The sequence below is a fragment of the Archocentrus centrarchus genome, chromosome 14 (genome assembly GCF_007364275.1).
Source record: "Archocentrus centrarchus isolate MPI-CPG fArcCen1 chromosome 14, fArcCen1, whole genome shotgun sequence".
NCBI lineage: Eukaryota > Metazoa > Chordata > Actinopteri > Cichliformes > Cichlidae > Archocentrus > Archocentrus centrarchus.
Window position 1 is genome coordinate 37,601,793 of NC_044359.1, and position 25,042 is coordinate 37,626,834.

Here is a 25,042-nt window from a genome sequence, read left to right on the forward strand (position 1 = left end):
ATAGCTCCGGGGCTGATATTTTGAAATGTTCTAGGTGGCGCTGTGGAGCCATTTTGCCATATTTGTTGATCAGCATAATAAAACCTAAAAGGATTCATCATGACTGAGGTGTGCTCCAAATTTCATGACTTTTTGAGCTTTCCAAGCCCCTCATCAAGTACTTCCTGTTTCATGATGAATCGACATGCCACCAAGGTGCACCGTTAAACAAAAACACAAGTTTTGCACTGAATGATCATCAACGTCTCATGTTTATTCAGACCACTTTTCAGGTCGACTGGGTAAAACTGTGAGGAGCAGTACATCAAATTATAGGACATGATATTTCATGATATTTTTAGTTCGCACTAGGTGGCACGTGAAGCATGTCATCAGGGCCAACAGCAGGTATCTACACAGGAATAAAATGAAATGTTTCATCTTTGTATAGATGAAAGTGAGAACAGACAAGCAAAAACACATTTTTCTAAACTGAAACAATAGTAAATCTATAAGTGGTCAGCAGCAGGACACACAGCTCATGGATTTCTGTATTCCTGTATTACAGTTGGCTGCTACTAAAAGACCCAGAGATCCAGTTCTGACTCTGTCTCGTCATTTCACACCAGAACACAACGCAGGTTTCAACAGGTGTAACACACGAGGGTTACACTGGTGCTGTGACTCTGTGGATCTGTGAAGCATCGACATCATCTCGATCGCTGTGGGGAGCTCTTCCAACCTGCCTTTGTTTCAAGTTTGTGACTTTTTAGCTGTGTGGAAGATTTTGTATATGCTTGGACATTTACTCAGCTCATGTTAGATCCTAAGGGGTTGCCATTATAGAATCAGCATCTGGTTCAGAAGCACCTGCTGTCCCTGACGGGGACATTTCCACTAACGTGGGCATTGGGAGAGGCCGGTTTCTTGGAGATGTGGTTCAGACACCCAAAGAGGGTGGGTCACATACACCCAGGTTTTGTTCTACTTGTGTCCAGGCTCCCCCTTGTGACTTACAGACCTCACAGGCAGCTTCTCCTGTTGTGCTGAGTTGAGTTGAGTACTCTCATGTCTGAATTGGCCGGTCGGTTTGTTGTGGCTCAGTTGCAAAGTGAAAAAGGGGCCAGTGTAAACAGGCCTGACGTCTCTGAGTCAGAGCAGGGACCCTCTGAGTTAAATTTATCTGGAGTCAAACTTGCAGAGGTGGCAGTACTGACATTCTGTACTTAAGTAGAAGTACAAGTACTTGTGTTAAAAAATACTTTGGTAAAAGTCGAAGTACTGGTTCAACATCTTTACTTAAGTAAAAGTAAAAAAGTACAGGCTCTGAAATGTACTCAAAGTAAGAAAGTAAAAGGGTTTGCGTATTTAATCCCTTTGTACGCGATAAGCCCGGTGATGGAGGACTCGCCAGTACGATTGTCTCTGTTATTGTTCCTCCATCCAGGCTCAGATCGTTTGATGGAAATGCAAACTTTTCTCAGATGTGTTTGAAAAATGTAAGAAGTAGAAAGTACAGGTACTTGTGTAAAAATGTAGGGAGTAAAAGTAAAAGTAGTCAGAAAAATAAATACTCAAGTACAGATACCTAAAAAATGTACTTAAGTAGGACTCAGGTTAATGTAAGCCTATCAGCGCCCACCCGGCTTTATCTGGTTTGCACTGTGTACACATTTATCTTGTCTCATTCTTTTATCTATTTATTTTAACTTTTAGCTATCCTATTTCTATTCTGACTGTTTATAATGCACTGCTGCTAACTGAAGGGAGTCACTGCTCATGTTTCGTTGTATTTCTTGTACAATAAAGCTTCCTCTTTAAAACATCTTTATGGATCCAAAAAACATCAGTACTAGTAGACTCCTCTACTAAAACAGAGATACAGAAAATCACTTGTAGCCACAGCCATCAGGCTTCTCAGTTCTCATACAAATAGCAGATGAGCTATGAGACATATGAATTTCCCTCTGGGATCACTAAAGTTCTTCTATTTATTATAAGTGGACACACGTGCATGTGTGATTCATTATTATTTTTGCTGTGGACTGTGAAGACCAATAAATGCTATCCAATTACTTAAACACCAAGCTCTATTGTCATTAAATAAATATTAAATCAATACTGGCTTATTTGAATGATTGCTGTCATGTCATGAGAGAAAGACACAGACTGCTGGGTGAGCTCCACTGACAGATATCAGCAGAGAGATACACTAAATTCATTAAATTATTATTAAGACCCACCGTTGGTTTCTAGGAGAAAAATTCATTTTTAGCTATAACTCCATTTATTCTCTACCTTTCCACTTTTTTTTCTGCTTTAAACAGAACGTGATTTGCAGCATCAAGTGACTTCATCCTTCTTCTGACCTGCAGGCTCTGCAGCGCTTCACACGAACAGACCGGCGACAGACAAGGACGCACTCGGCTCAACTCACTTTGGCATTTAACAAATTTTCTAACATACACTCAGAGAGATGGAGTTCTGCCACTCAGTATGATATGATATCAGTATGATAATATTTCTTTGTGCTTCTGCGTTTGCTTTCTTAGCTTCTTGGTTTCTCATTAGATTTTTTTGTTCCCTTCTTTTTTCCACCATAGTGTCCCTGTGTCCTTTCTTCTCTCCATGGTTTTCCTTCGTGCCTCCTGTGTTAAGTCAGTCCCTTCCTGTTTGTTTATCTTCTGTCACTATGTCAAGTTCCTATGTCTGCCTCCAGTTTCTTGCTGTTGGGTTTTAAAAATGGCGCTGTTGATTCTGGTGAAGGAGTCGCTCTCATGACTCAACTAGTGACGACACTCTCTGGCCAATCAGTGGCATGCTGTTCTTCCACGTCACATTTTAGGATCACCTCAGATCGCTTGGAAATCCAGCTGAGTGAGTACAAAAAAATTACCTCCTTCCAGGTACTAATGGAAACACAGCTTTAGTATATTACTGTAACATGGTGCAGGCTTGTCTTTGTTAGCAACATTTAACACAACTGATAACAGATATTTACAGCTGATATATATTTAAAGCATCCTGTCCATATTGACATGATAACATCATGCAGTTGATGCAGATTTGTTACATTCATAATGTGAATCTGCAGCTCCACCTCATCTCAAAGGTGCTCTATCGAATTGAGGTCTGGTGACTCCTTTCTGGTTATTTAAGTACAGTGAACTCACTACCATGTTCCAGAAACCAGTTTGAGATGAGTTGAGCTTTGTGATATGTGTTATCCCCTTGAAAGCAACCATCAGAAAATGGGTACGCTGTGGTCATAAAGGGATGGACAAGGTCAGCAACAATACTCAGGTATGCTGCAATTAAACAGTGCTCAGTTTGGTACTAAAGGACACAGGGGATGCCGAGAAAATATCACCGATGTAACCCCTAGAGACGGTTGTGCAGAAACATCTTGGTAAATCAGCAGGTTCTAAAATACCTGCTTGTGTGGTACCAACAACCATGCTACATTCAAAGTCACTTGGTGCCCCCCGGTGGCCGCGGTGCACCTGGATAGTTTTGCTGTGTGTGTGCTGCATGGTCAGCTTATGGGGTAACGTTACCAACAAAACCATCCTCAACGGATTCCCGTAACGTCACGGTCTCTTTGTTTCACATCATCTCTATCATCGTCTTCCTCCCCCCGTTGTTGGGGAGTCCCCAAAACAGAACTGCTGAGCAGGTACTAGTGATGGTGCATACTGCCTTTAGCTTTCGGGAAGTACTTTGCATCTGTGTTGGCTCACTTCCGCATATGGAAAGTGCCTGTATCGTACGCACACACGTCACTGATGATTGATAAAAAGCCACAATGCCACTATGGGTTGTTGTGCTATCAAGGATTAACACGAGGGGGAAGTAAACCACAAAGGTGTACGTATCACTCATCCCATCATCGAGGAAGTGCTGCTGGCCACAGTGACCGAGCTGTCCTTTGATGATCCTAATCCAGATTCTAATCAGCGCTCTGCTTCTCTCTGCAGGACATCTTCTCCAAAATGGTGTTGCGTGATACACGGATCCACCACCACTGCTTAACACTCTCGGCTTTAATGCTGTGATCTTCATGTTCCCCACCTGGGTTCTGGTGAACTTCTCTGTGTTTCTGGTGAATGGAGACTTGTCAGACATCTCGGAATGGATGGGCATCATGATCATCAGCATCTTGCTTCTGACGCTGCAAAATTCCAGTCACCTTCACATACATACTGGGCAGCTATAGTCAGAGTCTTCCTTTACAACAAGGCCAATAATGTAACAGGGAGAAGAAGCTGCTGACAGACTCCAAGCAGGACCTGATGTCAATGCGTCAGTGCCTTTTCCTCACAGCTCGGAGCAGCAGCACAGTTGGAACCACGTGCTGACTGACCACTTCCAATACAGCAACAACCACTAGTATGTGGTGTAGAGGAGGAGTCTTCCTCACTCTGGCAGCTGTCATAGACATTACTGTGTGCAGCCCACTGGCTCAGGAGCAGCTTTTCATCACCTTCTGTAAACTGAAGATGGATGGAAGGTGCTGTTATGCTGAAGAATGAGATGTCTGTCGTCATGGGCCAGTCATGTGACCTCCTTTGGAATTTCATGTGTGTTTCTTTACAAGGTGGTGGGGAGAAGCAAACTGTTCACGGCAGACATCAGTGAATAAAACTTTAGCCCTAAAGCTGACAGGATTTCTTGGGAATATTGATCTGATATTGTGATTGCCAATAGGGTTGCTGTGGCTCAGGAGATCACCTACTAATAGGAAGGTTGGCAGTTCAATTCCTGGCTGCTACATGCCAAAGCATCCTTGGGCACGATACTGAAGCCTAAGTTGCTTTCCGAGTATGAATGTTAGACAGTAAGCACTTGGCTTCATATGGAAGTGCTTGTGTAAATGGGTAAGTGTAAACGTGTTGCATAAGCGTGTTGAGTGCTCAGACAGAGTAGAAAAGCGTTATATAAGAACTAGTCCATTTACTATGTTTTCAACCATGGCTCTGCAGATGGTACCGTTCATTCTGTTTGTCCAGATTGAAATACATCAACAATCAGGATGGATTGCCATGAAATTCAGTTTAGTTACAGACCCCCCCCCCCCCCCCCTCCCTGAGCCTGGTTCTGCTGGAGGTTTCTTCCTGTTAAAAGAGAGTTTTCCTTCCCACTGTCAACTGCTGTTCTCATTCTTTGTTCTTTATGCTGTACTCTATTGTTTTATATTGTTATATGTTATACTTTTGTTTGAGTGTGTAGCAGTGCAGGAAATTTAAATGTATTCTGTCCTGGTGCTGCGTAGATATCTTTATATTCTTTTTGGGTCATATTTTTCAGTCCGTTCAGTTTTCTCTATTCCCTGTTACCTTTTCTTTCCTCTTACGTCACAGTATTTGCTGTGGAACTGCTAAACAAGGTCATGGACTTCCGGCTAACCAATCTTGTGAATCTGCCATTTTTTTTTCTCGCAGTGATTTTGTAGTCCAAATTCAGTTATGCCGAAGTTGCAAGTAGACAAGTCAAAATGTTTGGTTGTTGGTGTATTAACCTACAGGATTCCTTACATCGCCCCCCAGGATCAGAGCCTCTTCGAAGCGTTTGTTTCTCTGCCGGTAGATAATCGTATCGCTGCTATCAAACTACAAAAATGGCCGACCGGGGTCGAGTGGAACGCAATGTGACCTGGAGGAGGGCGGGGCGTGAAATGTCTCATTCACATTTAAAGAGACCGCACCAAAACGAGCTGCTCTAAGACGCCTCAGGACAGGGGTAAATGGACTTAGTTCTTATATAGTGCTTTTCTACTCTGTCTGAGCACTCAAAGCGCTTATACAACATGTTTACATTTACCCCATTCACACCAGCACTTCCATGATTAACTAAGCTAATCTAACATTCACACTCCAACGCTTGCGCTGGAGAGCAACTTGTGGTTATGTATCTTGCCTAAGGATACACTGGAGCAGCCAGGAATCGAACCACTGACCTTCCAATCAGTAGGTGACCTGCTCTACCTGCTGAGCTAATGGCTCCAATAACAAGGAATTCAGACCAAAGCATTGCAGTTCTACTTTATATAGACCACAATGAATGAGTTACATATGAAAAGGAAGGATTTAAAAGCATGATATGTGCCCTTTAACTCACTCTGGGCTTCAGTGTGCAGTCTGATACACTGGGCAATACGTACACATACATGGAAATGCACTTAAGATTTAAGCATCTTCCACTCTTACTGTAGGTGCTAACTAAAGTGTCATACTCTAACCACTGTTACAGCAGTTATATCTAACATAATATTTACTGTTATAAGAAATATAATGCTAACAGCAGGTAACTTTGAAATGTGAGGAGTGGAACCTGCACCCGTGTGTCGTGGGCAGGTGCAGGTCATTTGATCATGGAGTTGTGGGGCATGTGTGTGGAATTTCCTGGCATCATATGGTGTTTAACCCTGATCTTCCAGGAGACTGATTGATTTGGATGGCCTAGCTTCCTTTTTTGACTGAGGTAGGCCACGGGGATTCTGTTCCTCTTTTCGGGTTAATTTGGAGCTCAGTCCTAAGGGTTATGTTCAATTTGTAGGAGATGATTTTGCTTCCCTTTGGACTGACGTTTCTGGTGAACCCAGCTGACTCTTCTGATACCTTTCAGGGCTGGACCTTAAATTGGAGGCAGGTAACTAAAAGCATGAGTGTGGTACTCTTGAAGTAATTTGTTTACCTCAGAGGTTAACAAATTCCCTCTGAAGTAATTTGTTTAACCTCCTTTTACCTTATCTCCCTTTCGCAGATCACCAAGCTTCTGCGGCTGGTTGTGGATTTTGGCAGGTATATATATATATATATATATATATATATATATAAGCTGTATAAATGAAAGTCATTTATCAGTTATTGTAATACTGCTTAAAAGGAAATGTGCAGTTTGTATTTAGAAATACGACAGTGTATATTTTAATTACAAGTCAAGGTGCAATATTTGCAACATGGACAACTTGGACATTTCAGGAAAAGATCACAAGTCGCATTTTAAGAACATATCTGGTAAAGTTATACATAATTACAGGTGGTACAAAATATCTAATAATTAACTTTATTTGTGGCTACTAACTGAAAATATTTAGAGTGAGTGATTTACATTTTTAGGCAAAATAGACCTAAAATGATTAAACATAAAACTATTCCTCTAATATTTATCAATATCAATAAATTAAAGAAAATTCCAATTAATATATCAATATAATTTTAAAATCTAATTTTGACAGGAAAACTTTAAGCTTAACATAAAAGTCTTTCTGTAAACTCATTTTAGCACTTAAGATTTTACTTTTTAATGCTTTTTAATGGTCTCTTTCATTCCCTCAGGTTATTCTTTTTTATAAAAATGTTTGAGCATTTTAGCCTCTATTCGGGAAATGGGAAGTTATTCATACACTACATAATGTACTGCAAGACATGTAACTGTACCCTGCAATGAAAGCTGTATAGCTGAGGTATTGCAATAAGTTTTTATTATCCCCACTATGGGTTAAAGGGTTAAAGGTGCATGACAAATAATCCCATGCAGGCTGAGGCTTGGCTTTTTGTGTGATGGAAACACAAAACACTTTTTTTTTTAATAGTCCTGCTTAACTCCTACACTACTACACATTGTACAGACCCGGTAACAGTTATCATATTCAAGAATTTAATTGTCCTGTAAAATGCCTATATGTGAACTGAGGAGGAATGTCTGCAGCGAGTTCAGGTACTCAGTTGAAGGCTGGGTTGCGGACTCCTGACAGGGTGCTGACTGGAGAGCTCTTGCCTTTGAGAAGGGTGAGGGACAAGATGAAGAAGCATACGCACATGAACCCCAGAATGATCATGCCTGAGATGAGTGCGCTGGTCACCGTATTCATCTGGAACACTGGAGCTTTAAGATGGGCTGAAGCAGCACAAACACAAAGAAACAACTTTTTTCAAAAACATTCTCAATACTTTCTCTTAAGTTCATGCAAAATGCCAAATAGTGGTGACTGATTCATTCATTTCATATTTCTGTTGTCATTTCTTAGGAAAATTAGGCAACTTTTAGTGTCACTGATCTCAACAATAGTATTTGATAGTGTAAAGTGACCTGGATCTAAACAGCATCTAAACAGCAATACATCCTGCATTTTGAGTATAGGAACTTTGTCTCAACTGAAACAGCATACACATATAATTGTAATCAGTGGCTCCAGCTTCATTAAATGGTTCCTGAGGGCATTTCAGTGCTGTTCATAATTATTTTGCAAGTTCATTACCTCAGGTAATATGACCCCAAAAATCGAATTGAATTGACACTGAAACAACTGCTTTATGAAAACTGTAAAATGTCAGACACATTTAGCAATGTTGAAACAACTGAACAATAAAGGTAAGAACAGCTACACAATCATAGGCTTTGTTATAAATAGTCAAAAGGATGGCAAACAAGACCCATTACTGATGGAGAGATCAATGAAAATATAAAAGAAATGTAAAATTCATGATGACATTACCCCCCCCCATTTCATAATAGAAAACATTTCAGCAGACAGCTTATTACCTTCTCCAAAACTACTTTGCCCTAATTTAGAGGTTCTAAACTTTTATCTAGATACTTTTAATCATCTCTGGGTTAGTAAAAATATAATATATATTTCAGTAAAAATGTGTTTTCAATAATAACAATACTCATTAATGTAAAACAAGTTTTCAGAATTCATCACAGTACAGAAACAGCATTAGTGAAGGTTACCAATGATCTTCTCACAGCCTCTGACAGTGGACTCATCTCTGTTCTTGTCCTGTTGGACCTCAGTGCAGCTTTGATAATGTTGACCATAACATTTTATTACACAGATTAGAGCATACTTTAGGTATTAAAGGTACTGCACTGCAGTGGTTTGAATCATATTTATCTAATAGACTCCAATTTGTTCATGTAAATGGGGAGTCTTCTTCAGAGACTACGGTTAATTATGGAGTTCCACAGGGTTCTGTGCTAGGACCAATTTTATTTACATTATACACACTTCCCTTAGGCAGTATTATTAGAAAGCACTGCATCAATTTTCATTGTTATGCAGATGATACTCAGCTTTACCTATCAATGAAGCCAGATGACACATCAATGAGTTAAGCTGCAGGAATGTCTTAAAGACATTAAGGCCTGGATGACCTCTAATTTCCTGCTTCTAAATTCAGATCAAACTGAAGTCCTTGTACTCGGCCCCACAAATCTTAGAAACATGGTGTCAAACCAGATACTTACTCTGGATGGCATTACTTTGGCCTCCAGTAACACTGTGAGAAATCTAGGAGTCATTTTTGACCAGGATATGTCCTTCAATGCACATATTAAACAAATATGTAGAACCGCTTTTTTGCATTTGTGCAATATTTCTAAAATTAGAAACATCCTTTCTCAGAGTGATGCTGAAAAGCTAATTCATGCATTTATTACTTCTAGGGTGGACTATTGTAATTCATTATTATCAGGCTGTCCTAAAAGCTCCCTGAAAAGCCTTCAGCTGATCCAAAATGCTGCAGCTAGAGTACTGACAGGGCCTAGAAAGAGAGAGCAGATTTCTCCCATATTGGCTTCTCTTCATTGGCTCCCTGTTAAATCTAGAATAGAATTTAAAATCCTTCTCCTCACATACAAGGTCTTGAATAATCAGGCCCCATCTTATCTCAAAGACCTCATAGTACCGTATCACCCCAATAGACAGACAACCTCTTTATTTTTAAGAGTAGGCTTAAAACTTTCCTTTATGATCAAGCTTATAGTTAGGGCTGGATCAGGTGACCCTGAACCATCCCTTAGATATAGTGCTATAGGCCTAGGCTGCTGGGGATTCCCATGAAGCACTGAGTGTTTCTTTTCATTCACCTCTTTGCACTCTGTTCATTCCCCACTCTGCATTTAATCATTAGATATTATTAATCTCTGGCTCTCTTCCACAGCATGTCTTTTTTCTCTCCCTTCAGCCCCAACCGGTCTCAGCAGATGACCCCCCCTCCCTGAGCCTGGTTCTGCTGGAGGTTTCTTCCTGTTAAAAGAGAGTTTTTCCTTCCCACTGTCACCCAATGTTTGCTCATAGGGGGTCATTTTGACTGTTGGGTTTTCTCTGTTATTATTGTAGGGTTACAATATACAATACCTTACAATGTAAAGCAGGTTGAGGCTGTTTGTTGTGATTTGGTGCTATATAAATAAAATTGAATTGAATTGGATAAAATAACAACGATCCATGAGTACGTCAGAAAGATGACCACAAATGATCACGTGCTTAGTGAATAGAAAGAAGAAAGAAGAGTTGCAAAAACAGGAACCATCATAGAAGGACGGGCCTATGCATGGCATGTACCACTGGCAGACAGAAGAAGTGGGTGATATAGAAAAATCCTAGCAATAACTGGACAAAGCTGGACTGAAAGATAGTACAGAGGCAATAGGCTGGGGTCTACCACACCTGCCCCATGTGCAGGCTGTGCAGAGATGCCCTGGAGATAATTCACCACATAACAGCAGGGTGCAAGATGCTAGCATTCAGGGCATACACGATACGCCATAACCAAGTGGCTGGCATAGTATACAGAAACATCTGTACCAAATATGGCCTGGAAGTCCTGAGGTCAAAATGGGATAAACTGCTAAGGGTGGCTGTGGATGACCAAGCTAAGATCCTGTGGGATATCCAGATACAGACAAACACACTGGTGATAGCTAACCAACCGGACATGGCAGTGGTGGACAAGCAGAGGAGCTGTAGTCATAGATGTACAAATATCAAGTAACATCAGGATGAAGGAACACGAGAAGCTCAAAAAATACCAAGAGCTGAGAGAAGTGCTAGAGAGGATGTTGAATGTGAAGGTAACAGTGGTCCCCGTGGTAATGGGAACACTCGGGGTAGTGACCCCCAAACTGAAAGAGTGGCTCCAGCAGATTCCAGGAACAACATCTGAGATCTCTGTCCAGAAGAGCGCAATGCTGGGAACAGCTAAGATACTGCGCAGGACCCCCAAGCTCCCAGGCCTCTGGTAGAGGACCCGAGCTTGGAGGGTGAAAAGACCGTCCGTAGGGGCGAGCTGGGATTTAATAAATACATACATACAAATATATAAATATATATATGTAAAAGAACATACAGAAGCACCATTTCACTTAATCGACAGGATGATTGGATGAGAAGACTTACCTAGCTGAGAATTGTTAACTGGTGTTTCATCTGTGAAAAACAAACATACAGGTATTTAAATGCACTGTAATCAATATGGAATAGTTTCTCCAAATGCTGTGTTAATTTCTTTTTTACAGTACATTAGACAAGGTTGCCTTCGGGTACTGTTTGACAATCTAGGACTAGGTCATCCACATAAGCGCTCCACTTCAGGCAATGTTTTAGTATAAAATCTTGCATTTTTAATGCATTTGAAAATCAGTATTGACTTAATTAACTGTGGAAATGTTTGAAATTTGAGCAAAAAAGAAATTTACAGCTCAAACATATCTAATAATCTCCAATAACTTATTCAGTGTTTTATTTCAGGTTGGCAGAAAATGCTCTTTAGACAATACCAGTTTTGTTGGATAATATCAGAAGGATGAGGTTGGCTGGTTGGGAAAGTAGTAACAGAAGAGGAGTGTAATCAAACTGTACCACTTCGTGTGATGATAGGCCCAGCAGACAGGATGGCATTTCCAGATGCAGCATTTGATTCCTTTCCCTCAGAGACATCTCTCCGTTTCCTGCTGCCACAGATCTATTAAAGTATCACACAGAGAGGATGAAAACTCTTATTTGAGCTACTTTCTTAAGCTAATGAACTTAGCAGACATAGGCTAAATTTGCTAATATGGCCCAGTGATGTTGCCAGGATGCAAATGGTAAATGGACTGGCCCTTTTCTATTCTACTTGAGTACTCAAAACACCTTACACAGCATGTGTCATTTTCCCATTCATACAAGCACTTTTCCCCGCTAGATTTGAATCATTGTTCTTCATGCAATAGTCTCCAATGGTTTTACTCTATAAACTGTTACTTTTTAATCATTTATCATGAAAAATGAGATATGGGTGCCCAGAATCTTTTTAGACAGTGTATTGACTGATGAATGAGGAGTGTTACCTGATGATCTGTGTTATCATACATCTGCTGTGCCCTGACTACTGTTAGGTCAACTACTATTATTAATAACAGGGCTACTGTCTAAAGTGTCATTTTGAAATGGGAGCCTGTTTGGAAAGTCAGACAATCAGTTAGTCTGAGGAAATAGGAGGCTGCATTCTCTGTGTCCAGAATGTGCATTTATGTGACTAGTTTTTGTCTGCTTTGCTAATCCAGCTAGTGGTAGAGTTTTGCCTAAAGAGAGGCTCTCCCATTGGCTTGTGGAAGCTATCTTCCTGGCATAAAGCACTAAAGGTGTCATTTGCCTCGGTGTGAGAGCACCAGGTGAATGGCAACCCCTTTATAAAGGGGTTGTTGTGAGCGATGTTTGTGCTGCACCTAGTTGGTCATCACCGCACACTTTTGTTCAGTTTTGTTGTTTTGATGTGACAGTCCCTTCAGTGGCTCATTCTGTCCTTTCGGCTGGGTCTGCCCTGCATTAGTGTGCTGGTGGTCCAATGCCAGATCGGTGGCTGCTCTGTGGGGTGTGCATATATGTGCCAAGCCTTTCGGATGAGAGGTGAAACGTCTTCAAGAAACAAAAAGAAGTCCAGTCGCCTTTTTCAAGCTCCAGAGACTACTATGACCTGGATGACTGAGAATCTACACAGACATATGTGCCATACTATATGTGTTGTACTAAGTGACTGGACTGAGAGGGAATGAACAGTTACGTCTATAACTTCTGCTAACTGAAGGAGAGGAACAAGGTACAACACCAGGATGCCCTGCTGCACAGCTGGGCTCGGTGAAGAGCAGCTATCGAACTGAGGGATAACTATGATGACAGGGTATATATGTGTGGGTGGGGCCACACGTAATTCATCACAGGTCATCTGCCTTGAAGGCAGGAATAGAGGTGTCTTCAGCCAGGACATGCGGGGGCGTGATATCCAATACTGTATGTGTTGTATCTCGTTCCTCTCCCTCAGGGAGATGAACTTATAGACATAGCCAGTTGTTTTACAGTAATGATGGATACATTTCATTAAGTTAGAATGTGAATGTGGGACAATGCTTCAGCATGTTATGAAGCCAACCAGTCATATGCTAAGAGGAAGGGCTGCACAATTAATCACATTTTAATCTCAATCACAATTTTGGCTTCCCACAAATAAATGAGGATGATCAGGTGATATTTAAAATGCATGCTTTGCTATTTAAAATGCAAAGCTAATCTATATCAGTGCCTGACAACATGCTTGCATGTAACACTCACTGCTGTTCCCTACACCATGCAGCTTTAGGTTTCCTGGACTAGTTTGAATGAGTAACACTACATTTAAAGACATAAATACAGAAATAATCAAATGCCTGGTCCGGCAGAAGGTGGAGAACCTGTCCCTTGAAGCAGATCTTTGGAGCTTTTCATTCATTGTTTAGAAATATTTAAGATTTAGTGTGGGTGATATTAAGCAAGATTAAATCATATGCAAAGACTGCTATAGAGTTGTATCTGCAAAGCAACACAACTAACTTATTCAACCATCTGAAAACACATCACAATCTGTAGCATATTTGATACATGTGAATAACTGTGGAATAAAACAAGGTTGGTTGCTATTGGTTATTATGGGCAAGTGTTATCAGCTTCCCTTGACATATTGATTATTCTGCCCATGCACAAACTGAAAATTAAAACCTGAAGCAGGGATACTGACCTAGTGTTTCCCGTATGACCAGATGTATTTTGGGAGATATTGACCTGATACATCTAGCACTGACTACTGAAGCCTCACATTAGCTCAAGCTAATTTTTTCAGTGTATTTTGCTATGGACTTAGTCCTATATCACACACAGAAAAATGCTTTAATAAATGCCAGTATGAACAAAAGCTTCACGAGAAGGTGATTTTATGAGCAAATAAAATAAAACTGACTATACTGACCTGACTATACTATAAGAGAATTAAATTTGTTGTAGCAAAAATGTGTGTATCCGATGTTAGTTCCACTTAGAGAAATAAATAGTTTCTATACTTAATATTATATTTAATGATGCAAATTGTGATTTTTTGTGTAAAAATTGTGTAATAGTGTAGCTTTTACCAAATTAAAAGCTAATATACTTACCTTTTAAATGTAGATGTAGAGTGGATATAAAAAAATACCAGAAAATGGAGGTATAAACTGTAATGGAAGGTAAAGGTATAATAGAAGTACACGTACTTCCAAATTGTAGTAGAACTTGTAAATTCTGTAAATTATGTCCGTTAGTGAGTTAAAGATTTTCATTTGGAAACCAAATGAAATGTGGAGCTTTTCAGCAAATGTTTCCCTTTTGAAATTAAGTTGATACTGAAAATATATTTATTTTATATTTTTCCTAAAATTATGTCATGTGTCAAAGTGTCAGTGCTAGCCTCACAGGCATAAGCATTGGGCAATCATCTGCTCGGCACAGCTTGGTGACGCAGTGCAGGAAGACAGTGGACATCTTCTGGTTCTTGTGCTTTACAAAGCGGAATACTTCAAAGGCAAAGCGGCCCATTTGGCTCTTTCCGTTCTCAAAGACTGTGGTCTGGGGGTCTTTTTCACAGCTGGTTCAGAAAAGGAAAATTAGACAAGATTATTAAAACATAGTCAAAAATAGAGTTTTAAACAATCATGGACCCGTTAATGTATTGGAGTTACCTAAAGAAAAGATCATAACGCAGGTCGTCATTAGGATTTCCAGAAGGCGTGGTGTAACAGTAGTCCATTAGAACATTCCATCTAATTTACAGAAAACATGATTAAATGTAGACCACAAGAACTGAACATGGTTTTATATGTCATGGTTTCTGGGTTTTGGACCCAGGTTTTGGTGAGTTTGTGATTCTTTTATGTTCAAGCACTCTTATTTAGTTCTCTGAGTACAGTATTATTTATTCTGCTTTTGAGTTTAGTCATCTATGCTTCTGATTAGTTCTTTTTTAGAAAATGTTAGTTCTGTTCTAGCCTCGTCTTTGTGTTTTGTCCTTTAGTTAAGACAGTTTTGTCTCCATGTTGTTCACCTTTTGTCTCTGCATCAAGTTCAGATGTTTAGATCTCTGTCTCAGTGTTAGTTCTTGTTTTATGTTGATAGTCTCTTGTCTTTTGTGCTTTTTTTTAAATTTAACTTCCCTAGGTTATTCCTGATTTGTTTCCACTGTGCTTCACACTTGTTTTCCCCCAGACTGTCATGTTTGCAGTGTGGCAGGCAGGATTTGGAACCAAATGGAACTTAATGTCTTTAAGACATTCCTGCAGCTTAACTCATTGATGTGTGTCATCTGGCTTCATTGATAGGTAAAGCTGAGTATCATCTGCATAACAATGAAAATTGATGCAATGTTTTCTAATAATACTGCCTAAGGGAAGCATGTATAATGTAAATAGAAGCCATTGACTGGATTTTGTAGTAGTCGACCTCAGGCAATAGCACCGGCATACAGTGGACCTTCACTAAACAGCTGTAAGATCTAGACAGATGATGTTAATCTCCTGTCCCACCAACAACAGCATGCACAGTCCAAACTGAATAGGCTGTCAGAGGAAGCTGAGAAGACTGACCAACTGCAGACAGAAAACAACACAGACGGACCGCTTCAACTATCTGGGACGTTTAATCAGTATGGACGGGGGAACAGACAATGACATCTGAAGCTGAATTAACAGGGCCAGACATGCATTCAATATCTTGTGGCCCATCTGGAGCTCCAGAGCTCTATCCCTCAACAATAAAACTCACATCTTTAAAACCAAGTGAAAGACAGTTCTCCTGTATGGCTCAGAGACCTGGAGAGTGATGAACACCAACAACAAACTCCAGACCTTCACCCACAGATGCCTGTGACATATCTGAAACATCAGGTGGAGAAAATCTCCAGTGCCAGCCTCTGGAAGAGAACCAAGCAAGCACCCATCAGCCACAACACCACAAAGCAACTGGACTGGATAGGACACACCCTGCTCAGACCAATATACACCATACTGTTACCAGACAGACCCTTGAATGGTAAATGGACTAGTTCTTATATAGCACTTTTCTACTCTATCTGAGCACTCAAAGCACTTTTACAACACAGTTACCCATTCATACTAGCACTTCCATATATAACTAAGTTAAGTGCTTTTATTGTCTAACATTCACACTCTAACACTTGCGTCCAGTATCTTGGGGTTCAGTACCTTGCCCAAGGATACTTTGGCATGGAGCAGTGGTGGCCTGGAGCAGCCAGGAATTGAACCACCAACCTTCTGATTGGTAGGTGACCTGCTCTACCTCCTGAGCCACAACCACCCCGATAATGGAAACCCACAAGGGAAGAGCAAAGTTGGGAGGCCAAAGCGAACTTGGGAAGATCGGTCAAGTATGAAGCAAAAGCGGCCGGAACGACAAGGGCTCAGCTGAAGGGAGCTGCCCAGAATTGAGCCCACTGGAGGAGTGCTGTTATGGCCCTTTACTTCCCGAGGAGTCCACAGGAACAAGAAGAACAACAGAATTCTTGGATACTTTTTCGCTGCAGTTTTTGAATTTATCAGTGAGAGAATAATAAACATGGTCTCAGTTTAAGGAATAATAATCAAAGCAGCAAAAAGGACTCACAAATGTCATCAAATTCCTTGAGGGAGCCTGCTGAAACTATCAGAATGGAGTTGAGGCAATGTACAAAGAAGTGGAAAAACTTAAGGGACAAACATGTTTACCCCTGATTCTAGCTTTTTGAATGAGCTTTTAAAATATACTTTTACACTAGACAGCTGATGTAGCTTGTGGAAATAGATAGAAATGATTATTCCAGACACTGTCTTTATAGCTTCATGGTTCTTGCTCTTGGGTTTTATTTGTAATCAAAGATAAAAAGCTGGATCAGAGTTAAATCACTTGTTACAATAGGTAGGTGGATGCTGTAGTAAAACAAATGACATTTTATCAGTGCACATCTTACTGATGAATTAATACTTCTTGAGGGGGTAAAATCTATATGTCAGCATATTTAGAGTTCTTTGTGCTAGGCTCTTTATGCTAACATAAAATATAAATAGAAAAAAAGATTTGCTGTTAGATGAATTGAAACAAAATCTGTAAGAGATAGGATTGGACATTTAAATAATTAAGTTGTGCTAATGACCACAGAGGTAAAGGTATAATGATAAGGTAAACAAAGGAAACACACAAAATATTTATAGGGTCATTCCATCTCAGTTCATCAATTAAAAAAAATAAAGAAATAAATAAAAAACCTCCCACCTGACCATCACAGATTTGCCTGAATAAATTCCAGAGGAAGGATACATTTTTCATAAGGATTATGCATTGGGTCACTGCACATATCTTGTACTCAAAAATTTCTTCCTGAGCCCTGAGGGTGCACAAATCAGTTTCTGGGCAGGTTGTGGTGTTTTCTCTTTTGGGGTGGCTGTAGCTCAGTGGGGTGGCTGTAGCTCAGTAGGTAGGTCGGAAGGTCAGCGGTTCGAATCCTGGCTACTCCGGGCTACATGCCAATGTATCCTTGGGCAAGATACTTAACCCCAAGTTGCTCTCCGACCGTTCTGTCGGAGTATGAATGCGTGTGAATGTTAGGTAATTAAAAGCACTTAGCTTCGTAAAAATGGAGGTGCTTGTATGAATGGGAGTGCATGGGTGAATGCAAACAGGTTGTATAAGCGCTTTGAGTGCTCATACTGAGTAGAAAAGCGCTATATAAGAACTAGTCCATTTACCATTCCCTCCGCAAGTGGACTGGTGGCTGGTTTCCACCCTCGGGTGGAGCTGCTCACTCCTGGTTTGGTTTCTGCTCAGCTTGTTATTACCAGCTCATTGTAGTCTTCGTATATACGTCCAGCAGTGACTGAGACTCTGCACCAATCCATCCCAGCTAAACCTACCTGTTACAACCTCACAGCCCCCCGCCTCACTGTGGTAATGCTCCACTTTGGATTCCGGTCTGCCTGCTTACTCTCCACTGCAGCCTCCTAACCACCACTGGATTACAATCTGTCCACTGAAAATCACACAATCCTGTTCTCATTCCTCCCAACAAGCCCACTTTGTTTAATAATCTCTCTCCCGTTCAGCAGACCCTCTCTGTCCACCTGCTGAGTGATAACTTCTGCTCAGTGCCTCTTCCCTTTGCACCTGATAAATTCCTCAGTTAACAATAAAGCTGTTAAACTAGCTCGTTGCTGCTGTTGTTTCCTCTTTGCGTCCAAAGATTCATTAGCCATGACACTGGATTTGAAACGTTTAAAAGAATATTGTATCCTTTGTATATGAGAAGCTGCAAAATAAGTCAAGTCAACTAACTGCAAAATTGTGGTTTCTGCAGGCCTCCAAATCTGCTATCATAAACGGAGCATATTTTAGGGAATATATACGTCCATCATTGTAAAGTAACGAGAGCCAAACTCCTGAGAGTTCATATTCATAGAGCTATAGTAATAAAGAATTTGAAGGACCCAGTTTAAGTAGTTTTTTACTTAAAGTAGGCTTGAATCTGAATTCAAACAAACAAACAAAAACATCTACAAACACCCCGACCTTCATCCCTGACAAAATGAACTATGACGGGCACCTGAAATTTTGCATAATTCCTACTAACAAGTGTATCTTTCCCTTGAAAATTTTTTTCAGGTCAATATGTGAAATGGGAGGCATTTGATGAACTGACATGGCAACGACAATAGCAGTTGTTCTTACATGTTGTTCTTTGCACATTCCCATGATGTAATGACTCCCACCCACTATTAGCCCCACAGGCAAGATCAAATGACCACAAGATGAAGACCAGACACGCATGAGTGACTAAAGTCATTCTTAGAAGGGAAAACAAAGTGCAAGTGATTCCTCAGACATATGAAAAGTTATCATGAAGTCCTACTAATGTAGGAGTCACACAATTTCAAGCCATTTGTTTAAGTCAGAGTATTTGATTATTTCTTTTGAAAGGCCATGCAAACTTATTTTGGATATAGCAAATTGAACACAGGCAATAGATAGTGATTTAAAGGGAAAAAAACAGGCAAGAAAAGAAGCAGGTCTGATATCCGGGAGATGAAAAAGTGGGGTTTTCACAGCCCCTATTCTCAAGCAGTATTTACTTTTATACAAAAAATGACCAGCAGTATCATGTGATTTCACATTTGGTGGCCTTGGCAGAGATCAGGGATAAGATGGACTGAGCTGAGAGTAGCCTTTCATATGCTGCAGTCCTGCCCTCTGTGTATCAGCGGCAGCAGCTGCTGGTTGCAAAGCCCGAAGGCCCTTCTCAGGTGAACAAAATGACAGCTAATGCCTGCAGAATCCCTCGAGTATTTATAGACCAAAGCTCAAAGTTCATACTCATACTGTAGCTGTTGTTTTGCATGTCTTTGTCTTCTGTTAGTTTGAGAACAAAAGGCTTAAAAGCTGTGATCTTCTAAATAAAGGCAAGTGGTGTTGTCTTTCACAATGTGTTTCTTCAGATGTGTTATTTTATAACCCATGCTTGTTCACACAGATGGTGTGGGGGGGGGATCCCTTAGACTTTTTCTGCTCTGATAACATGTTTGTCCCAGACACGTTGGGAAAAACATGTCAAAAATACATACAATACAATACAGTTTATTTTATATAAAAATCTAAATATCCAAATTATCAGTAAATGAATTTATCCAGTTTAGGGTCACAGGGTACTGGAGGCTATCGCAGTTTTCATAAGGCCAAAGGTGATGTGCACCCTGGACAGGTGGCCTGTCTCTCAGCTGACACAGAGAGACAGACAACCATCCACTCTCACCTGCACACCTACAGACAAGCCTAACGGGCACTCAGGCTTCCTCCTAAAAGCCAGAGTACCCGAGGACAGCCCACATAGGCGCGTGTGTGTGTGTGTGTGTGTGTGTGTGTGTGTGTGTGTGTGTGTGTGTGTGTGTAGAGATAGACTATAATATCTGTACTATACAAAACTGCTGTCTATGAATGTAAATTATTTTTTACATTTCTTGATATCATGGTGATATCATGTAATGACTGTAATTTAGTGACTATAGAGATGAAGGTCCTTATGTTGTTTCATAGTCTGATGAGTCTTAATGGAGTACAGATGTTAACTGTTGTATGGAAGTTGTTTCATTAACATGAAAATAATTTACAAGACCGGCTGCTACTCTGATTAAGCTCACATCATCCACTTTGTGGACTCATTAGCTACATTGTGACAGAATACCTTCTATCCAGATTAGAGGCTTTTACAGCTGCAAACACACGTGTCTTCAGGGTCAGTCCTGCCATTGGGATGGACAGCTGCTGAATGTATGATGAGTCCTATATAAAAAGCACATTAAATTTACACATAGGTGTCATATTTCCTGGCTCTGCCCTTACTGTAGAGTTGACTGACAGTGATTTGTTTGCCTAAATTTAATATAACTTTGTACAGTTGCAGTAATAAAGTTAATTTCCTTTTTACATCAGCTACATGAAAGAATTTCTCTGAATCTGGTAACATGCTTGTCTTGTACACAGACAATCATGCATAGAAATTACAGTTAAAGGTAGAGATTAACTTTACGTAGCTGCAGAGCTTTTTTATGCCCCTTTAAGCATACAAGTAGAGATTTATTTCCAGTGCAACAAACTCAGCTTCCCTGTACAGCACAAAGATGTTTCTGATAGATTGTGAACTTACATTGTAAAGCAGGAGATTCAGCGTGCTAATGAACGTGCCATTGCTTTCCTTCACTGAGATTGCAGCTGCAGACCTTCATTCAAGATTTAAAAAGGGGGAAAAACATTAAAACATTATGAAAGCTGGTAACAGTAATTAAGGTGGCATCAGTATTTTTTAAGAATACAACTTTATATTCAGTACTAATAATAGAGAATCTTTCTCCTTAAAACCATGCCTAAACTTGTCTTTCAGATGAACATGTACAGCATTTCCTTATGTGAGCCGTACTGTTCAGAGCCTGCACAACTTTAAATTATGATCAAACATCCCTCTTTGCATGCACTCTGACTCTGGCCTCAGTTAATACAGCATCTCTAAATTCTAGACCTTTAATAATAAATTCCAGATGAGGTGGTGGTGCCCATGATTTAAACACAGGAAATATATAACTGTGTTTGGGTTGTGTTTCATGGAAAAAAAAAACAACATAAATTCTGTTGTAGTGTGCTGATTATTATATGATTATTATTTAAGGTGTTTCTTTATTTTGTCTGCCCAGTTGATATAATAAGTCAAATTGACACTATCATGTCAGCAATACCATCTCCTATACTGTCAGATTGTCCCTCTGTTACTTTCCAAGTCACATTTTTTGAAGACCAGTGTAAGATTTTTACATTTTAAAGCACCAGCAATTAATTTTATTATTTTCAATTTATGTCGGATCACAAACAAGTTTAAAGGTGAGAGTGAGACTTACGAAGCCAGCTGTGTGTTGTTGACTAGGTATTCCAGTGGGTAGCTGCAGCTGAACTTGTACAGCAGACCGGGCAGGTAGCTGATGATGGTTGGGGGGTCTGGTGTGTCAATGTACCCTGATATGTTTCCAATCTGCACCAGGGACAGGTTCCCATAAGCATTGGGTCCTTGAGCTGTAGACACCTGTAAGCAACATCAGCGTGAGTAACACACCTCCAGCTCCAAAGTCAAAAGTGCTGCGGCCCACTTCAAAACCAGAAAACCCCATGGGCCCCCCCATGGGATTAAAGGATAATAAAGGATACAAACAGTCTCTTTTCTACAGGCTGCTGTAAGTCTTGTTTTCACCTTCAGTTGGCATTAGTTACAATAAAAAATGCTGTAAAGCTATCAGCTCAGCCCGAGTGGTTTATGACACAGTTTTCAGGAGGAAACGTCTGTAATACCAGTAACCGCAGCACATTACCATCTCTATGGTAACCTTTTTGTTTTATTTTCTGAAAGCATCGTCTTGGTTGCTTTAACAATACAGCAGCTGTTTGTTAATTCATTTAAAAAATATTACAATTTCTCTTCTTCTTACCACCAGGGAATTGCCGCAGGACTCAAGGGTTGCCAAGCTGATGCTAAAGATCACAACAGTGGGGAAGGTGTTGTTGTTGATGAACCCTCGGCAGTGGGCATCTCCATGGCGACCATTAAGGGCCAGATCAGTGTCAGTGTAGCCAGAGAAGAGAACAGGACAGAAATTGACCTTGAGGGTGATTGTCTGGACCCCGCAGTACACACTGATATCTCTCTCAGCTGCAAGAGAGACACGAAACACGCACACATATGTGCAGCAAATGAGTCACAATGTGATTATTTATTTGCATGAATGTTACATTTTATGGATAGTACGTTTAGATAGAAAAAAATAAAGGAATTTGCTTCTGAGATTACAGTCTGTCACATTCAGTTTTGTTCAAGACATATTAGGTCATAAACCGGTGTGCACACTAAAAAGTCATCATCTCATTTTCAGAACATGTAGGTAGTCCAAAGAAGACATTTTTAGAATGATATTCATACATAATTCTATCCATTAATTCACAAAAGAAGTGTGAATCAACTTCTATTATTTCCTCACCGGGGAAGCGGCTGTGAAAATTTGCGTCACAGTTAAATCCATTGAATTGAGCTCCAACTGATAAGGCCTTACTAGACATTAAAAGAATGAAAAATATATGTTCCATTTCAGCACCTGTAACAGAGTAAGAATTTAATGTGAGTAATCCAGTCTATCCATTCATCTGATTTCACTTATCACTTAACAGTTCTGACTTCAGAGGAACATCTTTCATAACCCTGCTAAACACAGACAAATGTATTCCCACTGAGCACCTGCAGCTTTTGCATCAATATTATAAGGATATCAAAAATAATGTAATAACTACAGTAATTTCATAGACTACAATGGCTTAACCCTATGCACATCTCATTGTCCTCTAAAAAAGATCTCTCCTTCTTAGTCACAGACAAGTGTAAGCCAGTGTAAGCCCTCAGGAAATAGCTAAATGAAACAAGTTGGTGGCAGACGGTGTAGTTCCTGAAAGCCTGAGGTAAAAAGGCACACTGTTGCTCAGTCAGAGGGAGAACTACTTACCCTGGTTCCTGAAAGCCAGCGAGTCAGCGGTTCTCCATAAGTTTGGGACAGACGATGGAGTGGTCTGCACAGCATCCCTACCTGACAACTAGAAACAGAACTCAGGTGCAGGAGGGAAAAAGGGATCCTACACATAAGAGATTCATTATTTGAACATGTCAACAAAAAAGGGCTGTCCAGAGTGAACATGGGAAAGTCCATCAAATCTGAATGTGTTATACAAATCCTTTCACATCAACAGAAACATGAGCAGGTTTTGAAGTTTCCCACTCATATCCTTTCGGCCCAATCTGGCTCTGTCACTGCTCACAAATGGTTTGACGCTGCATGAGGTCCAGCAGCTGTGGGGGGGAGAATTATCTTTTCATCGCTCCAGTGGCCCTGGCCTGCTGACTGAGCCATTCCTTTTTCCCCAGGCCAGTCAGGGAGTGCAGAGCCCACCATGTGGGCCTTTGGCCCAGGGAATCCATACTTTTTCATTCTTTGTCTGCTGCAGATCTCAGTCAGCGAGCAATCAGCTTGGTGGGGCTGCAAGCTGCTGCCGACTGCATACCTGATCCCAAAGTTTGATTTCTGGTGACAGGACTCCCACCACATAGAGACAACAAAGTAAAAGAAAGCTAAGGTCATGGCATTTCAGGGGATTAGCCAGTCCTCACTCTGCCACCTTCCATATGAACAACAGCATATGTGCTGGCTTCACAGACACACGGGGACCATGTGAATATGGAACATGAGATGAAAGGACATTGCAGTCGCAATTTTTAGGCAACTTCCCACTCTAGGTCCATTGGGGATAAACAGAAATGGTTGGGAACTGAAAGGCATCCCACACATTATTCTTTCTAACCTTAATTTTTCAGTAAAGGTGTTTCTCTGTGGCAGGATCTTGAAAACAGCTTACAGTATTTAAAGTTGTATTTTCTATTATGCCTGAATTCAGCTACTTACAGGTGAAATCTGCTCTTACCTCAGTCTCTCACATTCATGCTTCCTCAGTCCACAAAAACCTGTGCTGAAGCTGGGGGGGGCCTCCTCCCTTGTACTAGTTCCTGTTCCTGATAGGGCCCCAGCTGATTAAGATTCTCTGTTCCTTACTCCTTGTGTGCCTGTCATATTTTTATGTTTTTTAAACTCCTGACTTATCTGTGGGCAAACCTGTGTGTACTTTAGTGAAGGAATTCAATTCTCTGGGTGAAACTCCCAAGATGGTTTTAATAATCATTTCTTCAACCCCCTCCCCCACACCACACTTGGCATTGTGAGCAGAATCCACTTTAAAAGGTAGAAACATGTAGATATACATACAGATATACATGCTGAAGAAAAAGCATGTTGAAGCGCATTTAAATTTTGCAGAACAACATTTAGACAAGCCTGTGAAATACTGTGAGAATATAGTCTGGTCAACTGAGACCAAAATTGAACTCTTTGGATAACATAATACACATCATGTTTGGGTGACTGCCCCAAGTGTTCTGATTACAATGGGGACCACTGTTACCTTCACCCTCAACATCCTCTCTAGCTCTTCTCTGAGCCCTTGGTATTTGTCAAGCTTCTCGTGTTCTTTCTTCTTGATGTTGCCATCACTTGGTATTGCAACGTCTATCACCACGACTTTCCTCCTTTGTTTGTCCACCACTACGATGTCTGGTTGGTTAGTCATCACAAGTTTGTCTGTCTGTATCTGGAAGTCCCACAGGATCTTGGCTCTGTCATTCTCAACCACCCTTGGGGCATATCCCATTTTGACCTTGGGACATCCAGGTCATACTCGGCGCAAATGTTCCTGTATACTATGCCAGCCACTTGGTTATGGCGTTCCATGTATGCCCTGCCTGCTAGCATCTTGCACCCTGCTGTTATGTGCTGGATTGTGTCAGGG

The 25,042-nt window shown here is 40.6% G+C and overlaps 1 protein-coding gene and 1 pseudogene across 1 annotated transcript; one reads left to right on the forward strand and one right to left on the reverse strand.

Moving 5' to 3' along the window:
• The first annotated feature begins 3,784 nt into the window (after positions 1-3,784).
• Positions 3,785-4,369, forward strand: LOC115791506 (solute carrier family 35 member E1 pseudogene; annotated as a pseudogene).
• A 3,333-nt stretch (positions 4,370-7,702) lies between these two features.
• On the reverse strand, positions 7,703-24,144 carry zpld1a (zona pellucida-like domain containing 1a). Its single transcript, XM_030747136.1, has 12 exons — positions 24,125-24,144; positions 23,155-23,281; positions 22,639-22,752; positions 22,093-22,313; positions 21,511-21,692; positions 20,769-20,841; positions 20,307-20,404; positions 14,770-14,850; positions 14,504-14,675; positions 11,627-11,729; positions 11,165-11,194; positions 7,703-7,878 (listed from the first exon to the last, which is right to left on the reverse strand). Exons 3-12 carry the CDS (start codon positions 22,742-22,744, stop codon positions 7,703-7,705), a joined length of 1,242 nt encoding a protein of 413 aa, XP_030602996.1. The 5' UTR covers positions 22,745-22,752; positions 23,155-23,281; positions 24,125-24,144.
• Between the last annotated feature and the right edge of the window lie 898 nt (positions 24,145-25,042).